This window comes from Alosa sapidissima, chromosome 21, assembly GCF_018492685.1.
Source record: "Alosa sapidissima isolate fAloSap1 chromosome 21, fAloSap1.pri, whole genome shotgun sequence".
NCBI classification, from domain to species: domain Eukaryota; kingdom Metazoa; phylum Chordata; class Actinopteri; order Clupeiformes; family Clupeidae; genus Alosa; species Alosa sapidissima.
Window position 1 is genome coordinate 20,289,328 of NC_055977.1, and position 20,059 is coordinate 20,309,386.

The following is a 20,059-nucleotide window of genomic DNA, read 5'->3' on the forward strand; positions in this document are numbered from 1 at the left end:
TCCCCATTTTATTACTCTCTTGAGACACGAAATGCAAACCCAGTTTTTCTTTTTTTTTGTTTTCACTTCGTCAGTTCTCACCTCTGATCACACAGTCTTGTGATGCAATCAGTTAAAATTGGCTATTTTCTGAATGTTCATAAATGGTGCGACATGGTCCAAAAGATTAGGTTTTGCCCTTTGCCTTCAAACTGATGTCTTCAATATATTGGAGATATCGATTAGCCAACTCTTCTCCTGTCAAGTTTAGAGTTTCAGAAGACTCGAACAAAAAGACATTCAGAAAAGGACAGCTCTGTGGCCTCGCAAAATAAGCCTATGCCCTATTCCAGGGGAAGCCCGCTGTTCGAAAGTGAAACTAACTTGTAATAGCTACAGACAGTCTCAAAGCACTTGGTTCGCGGGTAGGCTATCCTGTGTCAGTCAGAAACTGAATATTATGAAGGTTTAGGCTACTTGCCTTTTTATTCGAGTATTATGTAGTGGACGATCGAAGACGCGATTCAATTTTGGGACGTAACTGGCCTTCTCAAAATGTATTCTATCATCGTGTACGTATTGGTCATAAGTGTCGACTTAGTGACATTCTGTGTTTTAAGTGACAGGTTGCTATCCCTGGGGTCTGGACAACAGAATGCGACGGTTTATTTGTGTTTACAGTGGGTCACGTCAGGAATAAGATGGGTGATGTTGAGCGGTGTGACTTATTGGGCTAACCATGGCTCCAACGTTGTGCTGAAAAGGTGGCTTGGAACCCTTTGCTTCCTTGGTTCTGTATTCGAGAGTGGATGCTTCATATTGTCTAGCAGTTATCCGCTGGGAACCTCATGGCGTTGGTTATCACATTTTATCGCGGCTACCTCTGCTTGTTTGTTGTGGGAGTTCTCATTCCCTGACAAAAAAGTCGAAAGTAACGGAAAACAGAAAACGCAAAAGGCACGAGAGCATCTCCAGCGCGTAATTCTTCTGTACAGACCGGATTACATGCTTCTAATTGGGGCGTTCATCTCCCTCACACTAGCAGTTCTGTGTAAGTAGTAAAATAAAAGTATCCTATTTGTCCTTGAGTATGCTAGCTACCATCTGAGGGTAGGCTATGTCAGGTTTCTGGGAAATTTGCGACAACGTTATATTTTCACATGCATGTTTCTGGCAAACTTGCGGTTAACTTGCAGCAATGTTATATGGAAATTAGGTTTGTTACCAGAAGTTATTTGGAAGTTTGCCATTATTGGCTAAGTGTGGTGGCTAATCACTGGTGAAGAAATTTGGTAGTTCCAAACTTCTCATTGTTGCCGGAACTTTGCTGGAAGCGGCCAACATTGGCAAACTTCTGGCAATATTTTCAAGTGAACTCAATTGTTTCCCACAAATCACCCACAAATTTTCTGCCAATCTGCTGCAAACATTTAATTTTTGTAAGGGAAGTCTCCGAGATTTTTGGCAAGATTAGAAAATAAGTGATAGCATTGCATTGGTAGTAGCTTTATGTATTAATATGTAAATGAGCCATTGTCTACTGCAATATGCAATAATTTGCATATATTTCAAGTAGGCCTACAAACATTTCAACATTGGATAGTCAGGTTCAAAATACTTATTTTTGTTTTTCATGTTGGCGACATATTAGAGTGAAAGGTAGGCTAATTCCTGAAATACTGTATTTTTGAGAATGTCTTCATGGGTCAGAGTTGTGAAAATGGCTGAAATAAATTGTGTAATGGGGCAGTATCTTGATCTATTTAAAATACAAATTCAAAATTCCTACAATAATATTTTACTCTAAATAAGAATTTTGAACCAGACTTTATCCAGTGTTAAGGTTTCTGTACATGAAATGCAAACGTAGATAATGGCTCATTTACACTTCATGTATACATGCAATTTCAGAAAATGTTCAATACAAAAAATATTGACTTAATGTAAATAATCAGCGGTGGAAGTTTTGTGGGGATATCTATTAGTTAGGATTTTTAGCCTATTTTGTACTATATCCCTGCATAGACTTATAATAGACAAACAGGGTGATAAAACACAAAAAAGCTTCTCCAAATGCAATGCTATCACATATTTTCTAATTCTAGGGTGGTATACCTTGTCAAAAATCTATGAGACTTATTCCCCTCGAATGGTACCGATTGACCAAAACTAGGGGGTCTGGCTCAAGGACTAGCCTACTAATGTGAAAGTAACTGCTGTCATGAAACACAGAACATTAACTAGCCTTAACATTTCTGTAGGCTACTTTAGCTGACCCCATTCTCCTTCTATCCATGTGTGTTCAGGTGAGATGTTCATTCCCTTTTACACTGGAAGAGTGATTGACATCCTGCAGTCACAGTACCAGTGGAGTGACTTCCTGACCGCAATTCTCCTCATGGGCCTCTTCTCCTTAGGAAGGTAAAATAGACAGAAGTAGCTGGGTTATGCGGCAGAAACGTCTTATTTATTGTGCGGGGGGGGGGGGGGGGGGCGGTACATGAATGTTGCTTCAGAATGTCAGAATCTCACTTTGCTTTTGTGATCCAGTTCCATCAGTGCAGGATGTCGAGGCGGACTCTTCATGTGTGCCATAAATAGTTTCACATCCAGAGTGAGAATCATGCTGTTCAGAGCCCTTGTGAATCAAGAAATTGCGTTTTATGAGACTGCAAAGACAGGTAGGCTACTCCAATTTGCCCCAGATTTGTTTGGGGTGTGTAGGGAAGTCATAAGGTATAATCTGTAATTCTGGCTAAAGGTTATTGTTATTTCAGCTCAACAGTCTGTTATGCCCCCCCTCCCCCAACACACACACACACACACACACACCTTCTCCACATTCAAATGATAATTAGCTATTTTTAGTTTTTTTGCTGAAATAATGTGGAACTGAGAATAAATTTATCCTGTAGGTGACCTCACTGCTAGGTTGTCAGGAGACACTACTCTGATGGCACGGGCGGTGGCACTGAATGTGAATGTTATATTAAGGAGGTCCATCAAGACCCTGGGCATGCTATCCTTGATGTTGAGCCTGTCCTGGAAGCTCACATTGCTAATGCTGATGGAGACACCACTAACTGGGTTGCTTCAGAACGTATATGACACATTTTATCAGGTAACTATCATATATACTATAGTTTCAAGGCTTACAAGGGCCAACTATTGAACGTGTAGCAGTAGTTTATTATGCATTTATGCTGCAGATCCACCTGTGTTTTAAGAGGCAATGAATACATAAAGAGCAAATGCCAGCATCTTCTCTAATTCCAACAGTAACCATATATATTATCATGGTATCTGTGAAAGAACCCTATGGCCTCCTTACCATCTGCATTGTCATCCCCCAAACCTCTGTCTGTAAATTGTTGGTGGGTATTTGAGAGGGTCACATCTCATAAGTTCTTTATTTTTCTGCAAACTGAGCTGAAATGTTATCTACAGTAGCACCCGGTTATATGCATGTTTGTCTCTTTGCTAAATGCTTGATATATTTTTGACTCATTAGAAACTGTCCAAAGAGGTGCAAGACTCTATTGCACGAGCCAATGATGCTGCAGAAGAGACTGTGTCAGGCATTCGCACTGTACGAGGGTTCAACACAGAGACAAGGGAATCACGTCGCTATAACAATTGCCTGATGGACACTCACAACCTGAAGAATCGAAGGGATACTGTCAGGGCAGTGTACACGGTTGTGCAAAGGGTAACTGGCAGCTTTTCAAAGCCATATATTTAAACAATTACTACACAATAATGTGTTTAATGTGTATGTGTTATTCGTGTTAGATTACAGAACTTGGCATGAAGGTGGCCATGCTCCTCTATGGCAGGCTAATCATTGAGTCAGGACAGATGAGCACAGGGAATCTGGTGTCTTTCATCCTGTACCAGACTGACCTGACTACCAATATTAGAGTAAGTATTGTGTTACCTACATTTCTGGATATGCCTATAATCCCATATGTCCATTTTTTCCATAGCTGTCAGAAAATAGAAGCTTGGAAACTTGATCTTGTAGTTGCAATGACAATATACTGACTTTTTGGAGAAACCATGATATAACCCTGTTGTGAGACTGTGTGAAATGTAAATAAAAACAGAAAGTAAAGATTTGAAAATCATGTAAACCCTATATGATAACATATCAATTGGTAAAACAGAGAAATGTTTTGAATTTAATGGCCACAACACATTTTTTAAAAGTTGGGACAGGGCATGTTACCATTGTTCACCTATTCTTTTAAACGTCTGTAAACGTTTGGAACTGAGAAGACCAGTTGCTGAAATGTGCTCACATTCTTGCCTGATATGATTTAAGTTGTTCAAAATCCAGGGTCTTCTTTGTTGTTACTTTCGTTTCAAGTTGCACTAAATCTGACAGGTCCGGACTGCATTCAGACCATTTTAGTACCTAGACTCTTCTACTATTGCTCTTGTAATATTTTGGCAGTCTTCCTAAAATATTTAAGGTTTTTCCTGAAAAAGACATTGTCTGGATGGCAGCATATATTGCTCTAAGACCTATATATCAATTCAGCATTAATTGTGCCCTTCCAGATGTGTAAGCTGCCCATGACATTGTCACTAATGCACCACCATGCCATCATGGATGTTGATGTCCTCTTTAGCCTGGAGATGCAGAGTATATGATTTCCAAGCTGAAATATAGCATAATTAGTACTGAAATGTTCCTCCTTGAGTTTTTTTTAGCATTACACAACTTTTCCAGCCTTTCCAACTTTGTTGCCACTGTCCTAACTTTCTTGAGACGTGTTGCTGGTTTTAAATTCCGAATGAGCTTATATTTTTCATTAAATAGTAACATTTCACAGTTTCAACATTTGAAATGTTGTCTACGCTCCCTTTTTTAAAAAATATGGGTTTACATGATTTGAAAGTCATCACAATTTGTTTTTATTTACCTTACACATAGCGTCCCAACTCTTGTGGAAATGGGGTTGCATATTAGAATATGTTCAAAGTGGCAAAGCTTTTATACACCTCTATTTGGAGATAGGTGCGTCGGAGATGACCATAGGTCGTAGATGACCATAGGTCGTAGATCAGTAGTTTAGAGAATTATGTCATTCGAGAGTAGGACCTGATTGGTCCTGGTTAGTCAACCAAACTATTTAAGAGTATGGTTGAATGGAATGTTTGAATTTACCTGATGAAGGTCCGAGAACGAAACGTTGTGTTCTATATTCTAATAAATAATTGCATGCGGAATGGACAGTGTGCAGGATCTCTTCTCCACTACTGATATTAGAATATGTAACATTACTATTAATTCGGAAGTGTTATATTTATATGTATGTTACCATATGTTTCATAGGGGAAACATTTTCATATACCAGCACTGTTGTAATCTCTGCTTCACACAGGCTTTAATCTACATCTTTGGTGACATGCTAAACTCTGTGGGTGCAGCTGGTAAGGTCTTTGAGTACCTGGACAGGAAACCTGAAGTTAGTGCTGAGGGAACCCTCCAGCCTGACTCTCTGAAGGGACATGTCCTGTTCCAGAACCTCACTTTCTCCTACCCTACCCGCCGTGACCAGAAAGTGCTGAAGGTAAAGAAGTATTATTTACAGTTATATTCCATATCCAAATTGCAGCGAACGAAGAGAGCAGTGACCCCACTACTAAACCTGCAGCTTGACCGCAATGCCAAAGAACCAGGCTCTTCACACTGCCCTCCCCAGGCGCTTCACGCACACTGGTGTCCCTCATGCATCCACCAGCCGTACTTCCCCTATCCTAGGGTACCCCACACAGTATTGCTTGAAGGGGCAGCCGTAGCCTACTGGTTAGCGCTTAGAACTTGTAACCGGAAGGTTGCCGGTTCAAACCCTGACCAGTAGGAACGGCTGAAGTGCCCTTGAGCAAGGCCCCTAACCCCTCACTAGCAGGCAGCTCACTGCGTTGGGATTAGTGTGTGCTTCACCTCACTTTGTGTTCACTGTGTTTTCATTAGTGTGTTTCACTAATTCACGGATTGGAATAAATGCAGAGACCAAATTTCCCTCACGGGATCGAAAAAGTATATACTTTGCTGTCAATCGGCTGTTAAGTCGATTAAAAAAATTAATCTAATTAATTACATACTCTGTGATTAATTAATATAAATTAATCGCATATATGATTTTTGCTGTGAACGTATTTTAAATATTTAAATTCAAATGAATTTGAATTCAAAATGAATCATTGAATAATCAGCATTAGTGACATTAAAGTTCAAAAACTCTTTTATTATTATTTTAATAATGGCCATAATAATCTATGATATGACCTAATATGCTGAGGAAATAAATTCAAAAGTGCTTCGGGAAGAAGTTTTTTTGTATCACATACATTGCAGAGGACTTTATTTTAATCAACACTTTATTTTTATCAACACTATTAAGCCGTTTTTGAAAAGTAAATGTTCCAATCAATGATCTAGGCAGCAAATTTTCTTCTCTCTCCTTCATTTTACAGTAGAATTGGTTACTGACTACAATGGCTCGGGGTCAAAGGTCATACAGAATCGATTAATATGCGTTATTTTTTTTAATCAGTTATTTTTTCTCAAATTAATTAATCGAAATGAATCAGTTATTTTGACAGCCCTAATACTTATACTTATTTATACTGCTTCTCCCATCTCTGGGATCCCTCACTCACAGGACTGCCTTTGTATGTGTGTCTCTCTTTTTAGGACTTCTCTCTTGAACTAAAGCCGGGGCAGATGACAGCTTTGGTGGGGGCCTCAGGTGGGGGCAAGACTACCTGTGTGAGTCTGCTGGAGAGATTCTACCAGGCTCAGGAGGGAGAGATCCTCCTGGATAGACATCCACTGCAGAATTATCAGCACAAATATCTGCATAGAAAGGTGAGTATGGGATTTATATGACAATGATGGCTAGGTTTAAAAGGTTTTGTTTTCAGTCACCATGAACCTAACCACATTTGTGATAGTGATTGCACAAGTTATAGCAAAGATATTGGCGGTGACATAACTCTAGACATTAACACTGAGATTGGCTGTGTCATGCAGATTGCCATGGTGGGCCAGGAGCCTGTGCTTTTCTCTGGTTCTGTGAGAGACAACATCGCCTATGGGCTGGGAGAGTGTTCCCTACAGCGAATACAGGAAGCGGCCCTCAAAGCCAATGCCCATGGCTTCATCTCTCAGCTGGAGAAAGGCTATGACACAGGTACCCTCCAAGACAAAACGTATAAATGGAGTTTACAAACGGAAGTTCGGGAAGAGCATGACGGAATTTGCCACGCCTCCTTCAATCAGACAGGTTATTTATTAGCAGTCTGCCTCTACCTGCCGAAGTTGCAGCATAGGTGTCACGCCTACCTAGGATGCTGCGCAACCTCCTCCCCCTTCCCCCGTAACGACCGCGTCGCTACCTTTTCCTCTTTCCCCATCATCTCCCGCCGGCGCGAACCACGTTCGAGCCCACGTTTTTCCCCAGCCAGGGACCGCGTCCCTGGTTCTCCCTCAACCCTCTTTCCCTGGATTGGTGCCACCACCCTATAGGCTACCGTCTCGGCATCTCATCTGAGATCATGTCTACATGAAACAGTAATACAATATAATCTATGTGGTGATCACAAAATGTATTTAAAGGAACCATATGTAAGATTGTGGTCAAAACTGGTACTGCAATCACTTTCAAATTACTGTAGAGCGGTGTATCCCCTTCCCCTCCCCTCTGACTGGCAGAGCTGGCAACTGGATGCCGAAACACTACTGACTTTGTGATTAGTAGATAGGTGGAGGGTGGCGCATCAGGCCAAAACACAACATGACAATATCCTGGCCTAAATGACAATATCCTGGCCTTACCACTGTTGTCAGTGATATAAGTATTTGAAATTAACATAATTTCTTAATGCCTAGTGACATATCAGGGCCATTTTATGATTAATTGAAATACATTTCTTACATACAGTTCCTTTAAGGGAGCATCGCTTTACCTTAACTCAATGCCGGCGTTGGCCGCTGATACACAGGAGCTGTTGCTCTGTCTCTTATTGCCAAGAGGGCAAGGAAGGAATTTTTCTCCTTTAAATGTCTGGGAGTTTTTCGCCTTCCTCTGTGTTCAGAGAGTGCCAGCATATTAAAAGCCTTCCCTAGCTGACCAAGGGAGCACCTACACCTGCGTGTAGCTCTGCTCTGTTACTTCTCTAGCTGAGCCTTGGAGCACCTGCACCTGTGTGTAGCTCTGCTCTGTTCCTCAGAATCCTCTCTAATAATGTGCTGCTGCTCATCACCTCTCTTGCTGTTATAGCTACCGCGCTAGCTATAGCAGCCTATTTTAATTGCGTAGGCCTTAGCCTACTTAACATTGGGGTGCATTAGATGTTGAACTTCACAACCGTGTGTTTGGGCTGTCATTTTCAACATCTACTCTCTCCTGCAGCCCTATACAATTTGGCTAATTACTCTTTCCATCGCATGGATAGATCCCCTCTCCAGACTACTGACGCTCCGTTACTCGCTTCTGGTTTCAAACGCAGTTCTGGTTTCAAACGCAAATCGGAATCCCAGCAGGCCGTTACTCTACTCATTATTTTATGGTGCAGCCACCAACGCGGCAAATAACGGCCTGTCCGATCAAGCGCTCAAAACCCTCGGCCCGTGGTCCTCCGACGCCCATCACTCTTATATCAGATCAAGTCTCTCTGATCTAAAGAAAATGAGCGCACCTGGCGCTCTCCCGTTGAATTTGTTCGCGTGGTCCTGGCTATAGGGTCCCTCATCTTTAACGCATTTTTTTGGGGTGTATGGCGGAATCCTGCATGACTCCTGCCTGCGCAGTTGACTCCTGCACGATCCTGCAAATCACTTCAGGACCCTGGCCAGAGACTTCGCCAGACATGCTTTTCTATCATGCTATTATATCCGTTTGCAAATTACAGAATGTGAACTAGTGAAATGGCGTTTACAAACGGAAGTTCGGGTGGAGCATGACGGAATTTGCCACGCCTCCTTCAATCAGACAGGTTATTTATTCGCAGTCTGCCTCTACCTGCCGAAGTTGCAGCATCGGCGTCACTCCGCTTGCAACCCACCACCTCCCCTTACACCTCCCGTCTTCCATAGTTCAAGAATAAAGGGGTGTATGGCGGAATCCTGCACGACTCCTGCCTGCGCAGTTGACTCCTGCACGATCCCGCAAATCACTTCAGGACCCTGGCCAGAGACTTCGCCAAACATGCTTTTCTATTATGCTATTATATCTGTTTGCAAATTACAGAATGTGAACTAGTGAATCCAAATATGGTGAAAATGTAGTGCGATCATGTTCAGTTAAATGTTCAGTTTCCTATCCTGCTACTGTTTTAGGACAATAACTCACCTGTCTTTTGCACAGTCACTTATGCAAAAAATAAGTAAAAAAAAGATGTGGTTCAAGTAAACACGGTTCATTGATTGATAACTCTCTGTCCCATCAGATGTGGGAGAGAGGGGAGGTCTGTTGTCGGGCGGTCAGAAGCAGCGCATTGCCATCGCCAGGGCTCTGATCAGAGAGCCACAGGTGCTCATCCTGGATGAGGTGACCAGCTGTCTGGACACAGAGAGTGAACAAATGGTACAGTTCTCCCTTTTATATGTGATATGAAGCATTATATTATACATGGTTTATTATGCATGCATGTACACATGAAAATTCCAAACTCAAGAATGGTTTTCTCAAACAAATGGTAAGACATGCACAGATGACACAAAGGGATTGTTTTCTTGGACGGACACCATTCAGGCACATACGTACATATATATTTGTATGTATCCATCTGAAAAGTACTTGGGAGACCAAACAGTAACACATGCATACAGATATGGACACACACATTACTGCAGTCATGCACATTGAACTTTATCCCTTTAACAAGATGTCTTACAGCTGGTTAATATTCCATGTTTCACAGGTACAACAAACCTTGGCCTCCTGTCCCAACCAGACCCTGCTAGTGATTGCTCATAGACTGAAGACCATCGAGAGAGCGGATCAGATCGTAGTGATTGACAGTGGGACAGTAATCGAGAAGGGCACTCATAAAGAACTCATGGAAAAACAGGGCACCTACTACAGTCTAAGAGAAAGGCTCTTTGACAGTTAACCAATTTTAACAATTTAGTTTCCTGTTCGACTTAATGTTGTTTTTCAGGCTGTGTAGAGTTTGTAGAAAATAGGCCAATGTATGTTTTGTGTCATGTTTAAGCATCTTTTTTGTTTGCCCTATCATATAACAACCAGAAGAATAATAGGTTATGCTGTTTTTTGTCATTTTATTACTGTGTTTATTACATGGAGTCAAAAAATGTTTAGCCATTAAAACTGGTTGTTTTCTGTATTGTAGATTTGGAGTTGTAACTGGTTGTCTTCTGCATGTATTGTAGATTTGGAGTTTTTTTCTTTTTCCAAAATTGATCATATTTTGTATGTATCTTTTATGGCATGAAAAATAAATAAAATTCAAGTAGCCATATCTACCATAAATCTATAGTAATACATGAAATCAAATTCCAGGGTCCCAAAACATAATAATGAAAATTAGTTGTGTGTTGTAATATGAACTCTGAAATCATTCTTAATCACATGATGTCAAAAGAGACCTGTTGAGTCTTGCTGGAAAGTCCCATTGTCTGCGTCTGGCAGTCTGCCTGACCACAGCAGTAGGCCTACAGACTCCATCATCCGTGTGTCTGTGCTTCGCCCTCACCTTCTGGAGAGAGACACCTACCGGGCGACACCAGCCATAGAGATACATCGAAGTACTGGGCGCCATTTCATCAACTGAAGTTTGCTCAAAATGGAGGGCCGGTCGGATGGATTTTGAACATTGTCTGAGAACAGTGATATAATTTTCTCTGTATGTGTGTGTGTGTGTGTGTGTGTGCAAGTGATTTGACATTACCTTGAAATGTCCAAAAACATGCCAAAACTGTATTCCAACTTTTTAAATCAACAAGAGAATGTCTTGTCGTTCAGTCTTACCCATGTATGGTGTTTACTAAAATGCTGCAAGCAGAGCAGCAGCGTATTATGTCACCCATCATCAGGTCTGCAGTGGCTGAAGGTATACATTATTTTATGTGTTTTTAAAACAATTAACATTCTCTATTGATGTTTCAATGTTTTGTGTGTGTGTGTGAGAGAGAGATGCATGTCAGGTGAGGCTTGTATGTATGTGATCATAAGTAATTTTGTAGACATATTCAGATGTTGACAGAAACACATGGAGACAATATTATCAGACTAAAAAAGTATCCAAAGTGACTTTCCACATTTACATTCCCTATCAAACATAGCAAATTCACTGAGTGAATGGAATGTGAAAATGAAATGAAACCAAACTCAACAAGAACAAAAGAAAACCATTTACAGATGAAGCCCTGTTAAGGTAAACCTGAAATTTGACAGTAAAATACATTCAAAGTGTTTGCAAATTAACTACCAGCTGATCCAAGTGATAATACACCAGCGTTGATATACACAGCAAAAGGACAGCAGCTGGTTGATTTGGAGTTTCTAAATGGGTCAAGACTGGACACTGGAGAGGATGCTTATGCAGAGAGCAGAAACACACACTGTGGGTTTTCCTCATGATACACACATCTCTTCTTTATTTGTGTCCACAATTCAGAACAAATATAAGGACACAGATTTCACAGGCACAATAATTGCTCAGATTCAGCACTGTGATAACAAAACAGCAGCACAACAGATGTTATGGATACACACAACACCTCCAAATGTGGTGACGTCTACTAATGGATGAAATTGACAATGTACAATGTACGCACACACACGACCAGAGGAACGCAATTCACTGTTTGTCTCTGTTTCGGTAATTAGGTCATCTTTACAATATGTTTGGTGAATCTATCAGAATATGTTAGGTTAGTTTCTGTGACATGATAATGGTTCCAATGTCCAGCTGCAGTATTATATCCTGAACCACCTTACTTTGGCAGCCTGAGGTGGAGTTGTTGAACTGGTTCTGGGAACTGTAAAATGTGATGATATCTGGTTTGGCATCTGATAAGGTCATTAGAAACCATTCATACTGCCATCGCATGCTGTGGTTTGAATTTTTATTTTACTGAATGATAAAATTCTTACAGGGCTTATAACATTTTGTTTCTGTTTTCACTATAGTTGCACCACAGACCGTGCAATATCTCATATTTTCTTTTACTTGAACATTTACAATTACTTATTAGTTTTTTGTCTTGTGTGATTCAGTGTGTGTGTGTGTGTGTGTGTGTGTGTGTGTGTGTGTGTGTGTGTATGTGTGTGTGTGTGTGTGTGTGTGTGTGTGTGTGTGTGTGTGTGTGTGTGTGTGTGTATGTGTGTGTGTGTGTTGGTGTGGACTTTGTGGTGATTACCAAACAGCACACTTGGCCTCAGTGGAAAGTCCCTCTGCTTTACCTTCACTTCTGTCCGTTTGGCAGCATGTCTGATTCCACCCCACAGATCATAACCCCGCTGTGTCTGTCTTTCACCACCCCCTACTGGGGAGTAGTGCCTGACTGTGGGACAGCGATGTGGTGACGGCAGTCGCCATTTCATCACCAATATTCATGTCCCATCGCACACACTAATCTAAAATGGCGGATGGGCGGTCGCCCGCCTCCAAGATTGGTCTTCTGTTTTCAATGCTGTTGAAATGCAATGTTTCTGTGCATGTGCATGTCTGAGTGTGTGTAGACGTTGATTTATTTGTTTGAGTGTGTCCAGTACTTAAATTAATGCACATACTTTATGTTTATGAATGTGTGTATGGGTGTAAGTGTGTGTATTTTGTGAGGTTGTGTTACTCTTTGCATAAAATAACATTATAATAATATTAGAATTTCATATGGTAGTAATAAGAGCTAAGCCTATTTAAGGGTTAAATGTTGTCCTTTCAACAACTTTGAGTAAGGGCTAAATGCTCAATTTTATTTAAAAAGATTATAATTTGTTTTGGTTAGAGGGGTGCATTGTTTATCCACCTATATTCACAAGCTGTATGGAATGCAGGGGGTTGGGCATGAATAGGGAAATACCGACAGCAATTTGATCACCAAACCTGCTCTAAAATCGCTGTCACAGAGGTCACCCTAGGTCAGAAATAAAAACATCACCTTGAACCTGAGAATCTGCTAATGTGCATCTGTAAATGGTGTAAATAAAAGAAGGTGACAGATTAAAATGAGATGTAATTGTGTCTGATCCTGATGTGTAGCTTTTTGTGCATATTGTGCGATACTGTAATTGTATAACCATGCTGAAAACAATTCAGACCAGTAGAATGTCCCTGCTGGCTTTCTTTTACTTTTGATTCTGATGCGCTCTGTTGTGGCATCTGCCTCAACCAGATTCGCATATAAAGCCAAAACCAAGCCCAGAGTCTTGTGACGGGAAGTTTGACTACAAACTGAACTGGACTGTGTTAGGATTTGTTTTGGGGAGATCAGCAGTTATGGAAACTGCTGACTGGTAAAGGCCTCTAGATTATACTGTATATGTCAGGAGTGCCTTAAGGCCTTTTTAGATAGAATAAGACAACTTTTGTCCAACAAACAGTAATAGACAAAAACATATGCTTACCCCAGAAATAGTCAAGCTGCTGGCCAGTTGATGGGAAGTCATGTGACTTTGCCGTTCTCATCAAACCAGTCCAACCAAATGATGACGCACAATAGCCTTGTTTACCATTCATACAGGGATGTAACTGTAAGATATCTCTGATGTGTACTGCAGCTTCTGTTCTCAATACAAAATCATCCATCCTGTCAGACCAATAATTTGAATTCCAACTTAGATCAGAACAATAACAAATCAAGTTGTGTTGATATTCATCATGTGGAAAGCCTTTGTTTTACTTTTCCCCATTAACAATTAGCAATTGCATTGTGATATATAATGTGTCAATGCATACTGCAGCACAACAGATGTTATGAAAACACACACCTCCAAATGTGGTGACTTCTAATGGATGAAATTGAGCAATTACACACACACACACACACACACACACACACACACACACACACACACACACACACACGACCAGAGGAGCACAGTGCACTGTTTGTCTCTGTTTCGGTAACAAATGAAGTCATCTTTACAATGTGTTTGGAAAATCTATCAGAATATGATAGGTTAGGTTAGTTTCTGTGACATGATAATGGTTCCAATGTCAAGAGTATATCTTGAACCACCTTACTTTGGTAGCCTGCGGTGGAGTTGTTGAACTGGTTCTGGGAACTGTAAAATGTGATGATATGGTATTGGCATGATAAGATCATTAGAAACCATTCCTCCTGCCATCGCATGCTGTGGTTTGAATTTTTAATTTACTGAATGATAAAATTCATACAGGGCATATTTTCTCATATTTTCTTTTACTTGAAATATTGCACTGCTTATTTGTTTTTTTGTCATGTGTGATTCAGTGCATTCCATTCCATTTCATAAGAAACAAGGCCAAACAGAAGTCAAACAGTCACATCTGCACATGCATCATTACAGAATACATATTTCTGAACATTGCATATGCATCCATGTAGGCAGTTTGAGTGATATTATGCAATTGTTTGGAGTGTGTGAATGCTTCTGCTTGTGTGTGTGTGTGTGTGTGTGTGTGCGTGCGCGTGCGTGTGTGTGTGCCTGTGTGTGTTCGCACGCACGTGTTTGTGAGAGCGTGTTTGTAACTAGTTTTGGTGTGGACTTTGTGGTGATTACCAAACAGCACACTTGGCCTCAGTGGAAAGTCCCTCTGCTTTACCTTCACTTCTGTCCGTTTGGCAGCATGTCTGATTCCACCCCACAGATCATAACCCCGCTGTGTCTGTCTTTCAGCACCCCCTACTGGGGAGTAGTGCCTGACTGTGGGACAGCGATGTGGTGACGCCAGTCGCCATTTCATCACCAATATTCATGTCCCATCGCACACACTAATCTAAAATGGCGGATGGGCGGTCGCCCGCCTCCAAGATTGGTCTTCTGTTTTTAATGCTGTTGAAATGCAATGTTTGTGTGCATGTGCATGTCTGAGTGTAGGGAGACGTTCATGTATTTCTTTGAGTGTGTAGTACTTAAATTAATGCACATACTTTATGTTTATGAATGTGTGTATGGGTGTACGTGTGTGCATTTTTCTTGAGGTTGTGTTACTCTTTGCATAAAATAACATTATTATAATAATATTAGAATTTCATATGGTAGTAAAAAGAGCTAAGCCTATTTAAGGGTCAAATGTTGTCCTTTCAACAACTTTGAGTAAGGGCTAAATGCTCAATTTTATTTAAAAAGATTATAATTTTTTTTGGTTAGAGGGGTGCATTGTTTATCCACCTATATTCACAAGCTGTAGAATTGAATAATGTTGCTATGGGGCAATTCCATGGAAAATTACATTTTTGGTTACATCCATAACGCCAATAAAATGTGATGGTATGGTATGATGTGAATGATTACATGAAATTTGAACTTTTGCTATTTTTGGCTGAAGAATGTAAATGAGAAAAAATGCACAAAAAATGAATGCTATCATTCACATCATACACTGGCGTTATGGATGTGACAAAAAGTCAATTTTCTGTGGAATTGCCCTATGATGGAATGCAGGGGGTTGGGCATGAATAGGGAAATACCGACAGCAATTTTATCACCAAACCTGCTCTAAAATCGCTGTCACAGAGGTCGCCCTAGGTCAGAAATAAAAACATCACCTTGAACCTGAGAATCTGCTAATGTGCATCTGTAAATGGTGTAAATAAAACAAGGTGACAGATTAAAATGAGATGTAATCGTGTCTGATCCTGATGTGTAGCTTTTTGTGCATATTGTGCGATACTGTAATTGTATAACCATGCTGAAAACAATTCAGACCAGTAGAATGTCCCTGCTGGCTTTCTTTTACTTTTGATTCTGATGCGCTCTGTTGTGGCATCTGCCTCAACCAGATTTGCATATAAAGCCAAAACCAAGCCCAGAGTCTTGTGACTGGAAGTTTGACTACAAACTGAACTGGACTGTGTTAGGATTTGTTTTGGGGAGATCAGCAGTTATGGAAACTGCTGACTGGTAAAGGCCTCTAGATATGTCAGGAGTGCCTTAAGGCCTTTTTAGATAGAATAAGACAACTTTTGTCTAACAAACAGTAATAGACAAAAACATATGCTTACCCCAGAAATAGTTAAGCTGCTGGCCAGTTGATGGGAAGTCATGTGACTTTGCCGTTCTCATCAAACCAGTGCAACCAAATGATGACGCACAATAGCCTTGTTTACCTTTCATACAGGGATGTAACTGTAAGATATCTCTGATGTGTACTGCAGCTTCTGTTCTCAATACAAAATCATCCATCCTGTCAGACCAATAATTTGAATTCCAACTCAGATCAGAACAATAACAAATCAAGTTGTGTTGATATTCATCATGTGGAAAGCCTTTGTTTTACTTTTGCCCATTAACAATTAGCAATTGCATTGTGATATATAATGTGTCAATGCATACTGCAGCACAACAGATGTTATGAAAACACACAACACCTCCAAATGTGGTGACTTCTAATGGATGAAATTGAGCAATTACACACACACACACACACACACACACACACACACACGACCAGAGGAGCACAGTGCACTGTTTGTCTCTGTTTTGGTAACAAATTAAGTCATCTTTACAATGTGTTTGGAAAATCTATCAGAATATGATAGGTTAGGTTAGTTTCTGTGACATGATAATGGTTCCAATGTCCAAGAGTATATCTTGAACCACCTTACTTTGGCAGCCTGCGGTGGAGTTGTTGAACTGGTTCTGGGAACTGTAAAATGTGATGATATGGTATTGGCATGATAAGATCATTAGAAACCATTCCTCCTGCCATCGCATGCTGTGGTTTGAATTTTTAATTTACTGAATGATAAAATTCATACAGGGCATATTTTCTCATATTTTCTTTTACTTGAAATATTGCACTGCTTATTTGTTTTTTTGTCATGTGTGATTCAGTGCATTCCATTCCATTTCATAAGAAACAAGGCCAAACAGAAGTCAAACAGTCACATCTGCACATGCATCATTACAGAATACATATTTCTGAACATTGCATATGCATCCATGTAGGCAGTTTGAGTGATATTATGCAATTGTTTGGAGTGTGTGAATGCTTCTGCTTGTGTGTGTGTGTGTGTGTGTGTGTGTGTGTGTGTGTGCGTGTGCGTGCATGCGCGTGTGTGTGCCTGTGTGTGTTCACACGCACGTGTTTGTGAGAGCGTGTTTGTAACCAGTTTTGGTGTGGACTTTATGGTGATTACCAAACAGCACACTTGGCCTCAGTGGAAAGTCCCTCTGCTTTTCACTTCTGTCCGTTTGGCAGCATGTCTGATTCCACCCCACAGATCATAACCCCGCTGTGTCTGTCTTTCACCACCCCCTACTGGGGAGTAGTGCCTGACTGTGGGACAGCGATGTGGTGACGGCAGTCGCCATTTCATCACCAATATTCATGTCCCATCGCACACACTAATCCAAAATGGGCGGTCGCCCGCCTCCAAGATTGGTCTTCTGTTTTCAATGCTGTTGAAATGCTATATTTGTGTGCATGTGCATGTCTGAGTGTAAGTGTGGACGTTCATGTATTTCTTTGAGTGTGTCGTACTTAAATTAGTGCACATACTTTATGTTCATGAATGTGTGTATGGGTGTACGTGTGTATATTTAGTGTAAGCTTGTGTTATTCTTTGCATAAAATAACATTATTATAATAATATTAGAATTTCATATGGTAGTGAAAAGAGCTAAGCCTATTTAAGGGTCAAATGTTGTCCTTTCAACAACTTTTGAGAAAGGGCTAAATGCTAAATTTTACTTAAAAAGAGTATATTTTTGGTTAGAGAGGTGCATTGTTTATCCACGTGTATGCACAAGTTGTGGCCTCAGAATTGAATAAGGTTGGTATGATAGAATGCTGTAATGCAGGGGGTTGGGCGGGAATCGGTAGGGAAATACCAACGGCCATTTTATCACCAAACCTGCTATAAAATGGCTGTCACAAAGATCACCCTAGGTCAGAAATAAAAACATCACCTTGAACCCGAGTATCTGGTGTAAGTAAAACAGGATGACTGAGAATAAAATTAGATGTAATTGTGTCTGATCCTGATGTGGCATTTCTCTGTTGTGCAGCTTTTTTGTACGTGGATGAAGCGATGCTGTAATTGTAGAACCATGCTGAAAACAATTCAGACCAGCTGCAGTAGAAAGTCCCTGCCGGCTTTCTTTCACTTTTGATTCTGCCGATGCGCTCTGTTGTGGCATCTGACTCAACCAGATTTGCATAGCAAGCCAAAACCAAGCCCAGAGTCTTGTGACTGGAAGTTTGACTCCAAACTGAGCTGGATTGTGTTAGGATTTGTTTTAGGGATATCAGCAGTTGGAAACTGCTGATTGGTAAAGGCCTCTCTAGATAAGATATGTCATGAGTGCCTTAAGGCCTTTTTAGATAGAATAACACAACTACCATCCTTTTGTCTAACAAACAGTAACTTATACAAGCTTACCCCAGAAACAGTTAAGCTGCTGGCCAGTTGATGGGAAGTCATGTGACTTTGCCGATCTACCATCAAACCAGTTCAACCACAAAATGATGACGCAATAGCCTTGTTTACCATTCATACAGGGAAGTAACTGTGAGATATCTCTGGCTGATAATGTGGACCTAAAGCTTCTGTTCTCAATTCAAAAGCATCCATCTTGTCAGACCAATAATTTGAATCCCAATAACAAACTGGGTTGTGTGGATATTCATTTTGACATGTGAAATTGTGATATATATTGTGACAATGCATACTGAATGCATGCATGATTACATATCAACATAGATCTGATATCATTTGTCAACAGCTATAAGCTACTGTAAATGTGCTCTATGGTTTATGACTGTGATAATCCCCAGTTTCCCAGGGTACAAGGTGGATGAGGAATTACATAAAAGGGTGTGAGAGGTCCATAAACACTACACACCAAAACATTCCTCTATTGTCTGATCCTGATCTAAAAATGGGTCGAGGAAAGTACCTCTGTTGATGACTGTGTGGGTGAGATCATGGGGTGAGTGCGTTAACTGGTGTAAGGAAGACCTCTAGAGATGGCTGAAAGCATTGCACATAAACCACATGATTTCCTGTAAACACTCACTTAGGTCATGTGAGGTAAGGTTCACATGGGGACACAGACTTGTTGCAGCTAATTTACCGCCAAGACCCATTGTTTTTCAAACTTCAACTGGTGTGACATTTCATTTCTGAAACATAGCTAAAATATTTGGTGATATTTAACATTTGGTCTGATAATTAATTTTACTGAACAAGGCAGAGTCAAAGTAAATTTATAATCTGGTCTCAATATTCTAAGTGTGACTACTCAATATTCTAGTGCAAAACCTCAATAGTACAGTTATGCATGGTAACTGATTATGCCACTGTCATCCAATCAATTCTTTTCTTCCATCCATTCTTTACAACACTTGCTCTAATGGTCTTTATTGCCACCTTGTGGCACATTTTAGCAATATTTATTTTAATATAAAAACAGCACAACAATAATAATAAATAAATACATAGGCCTAGGTATAACAAATACTACCCATGAGTTAAATTTACTCACACTTGCAAAAAAATTAAAAAAAAGAAAGAAAGTCAAATTGTTAGAGCCATGTCAAATATTGTACATGGTAAAACTATTCTTCATGTGGTTTGATGGTTTGGGCTGTGTCCTCCGAGCATTCATGAGAAGATGTTTATGTAATGTGGCTTCTGGTTGGATAACCAGACTTAACCTGTGGGTTTAGGTTGGTACAGTGGTGGTGAGTTTTCCATCTGTCTGTGTTTTGTATCAGTGGCACATTTAATCACATTGACATATAGACAGATATACTCCAGCTGAACTGAGAATTTTGGTTGTTTACTTTAAACCATTTCAATTTATAATTACAGATTATAATTATAATTATAATATATAATTATAATTACACTTAATGTTATGCACTTGTCTAAAATTACTCATAATTA

At 40.2% G+C, this 20,059-nt stretch overlaps 1 protein-coding gene across 1 annotated transcript; it reads left to right on the plus strand.

Moving 5' to 3' along the window:
• Window positions 1–370: 370 nt before the first annotated feature.
• Window positions 371–10,487, plus strand: tap2a (transporter associated with antigen processing, subunit type a). Its single transcript, XM_042077237.1, has 11 exons — window positions 371–1,030; window positions 2,286–2,400; window positions 2,530–2,660; window positions 2,895–3,100; window positions 3,491–3,688; window positions 3,772–3,900; window positions 5,370–5,558; window positions 6,686–6,859; window positions 7,025–7,184; window positions 9,442–9,578; window positions 9,916–10,487. The coding sequence occupies exons 1-11, from the start codon at window positions 535–537 to the stop codon at window positions 10,105–10,107; spliced, it is 2,127 nt and encodes a 708-aa protein (XP_041933171.1). The 5' UTR covers window positions 371–534; the 3' UTR covers window positions 10,108–10,487.
• Window positions 10,488–20,059: the final 9,572 nt, after the last annotated feature.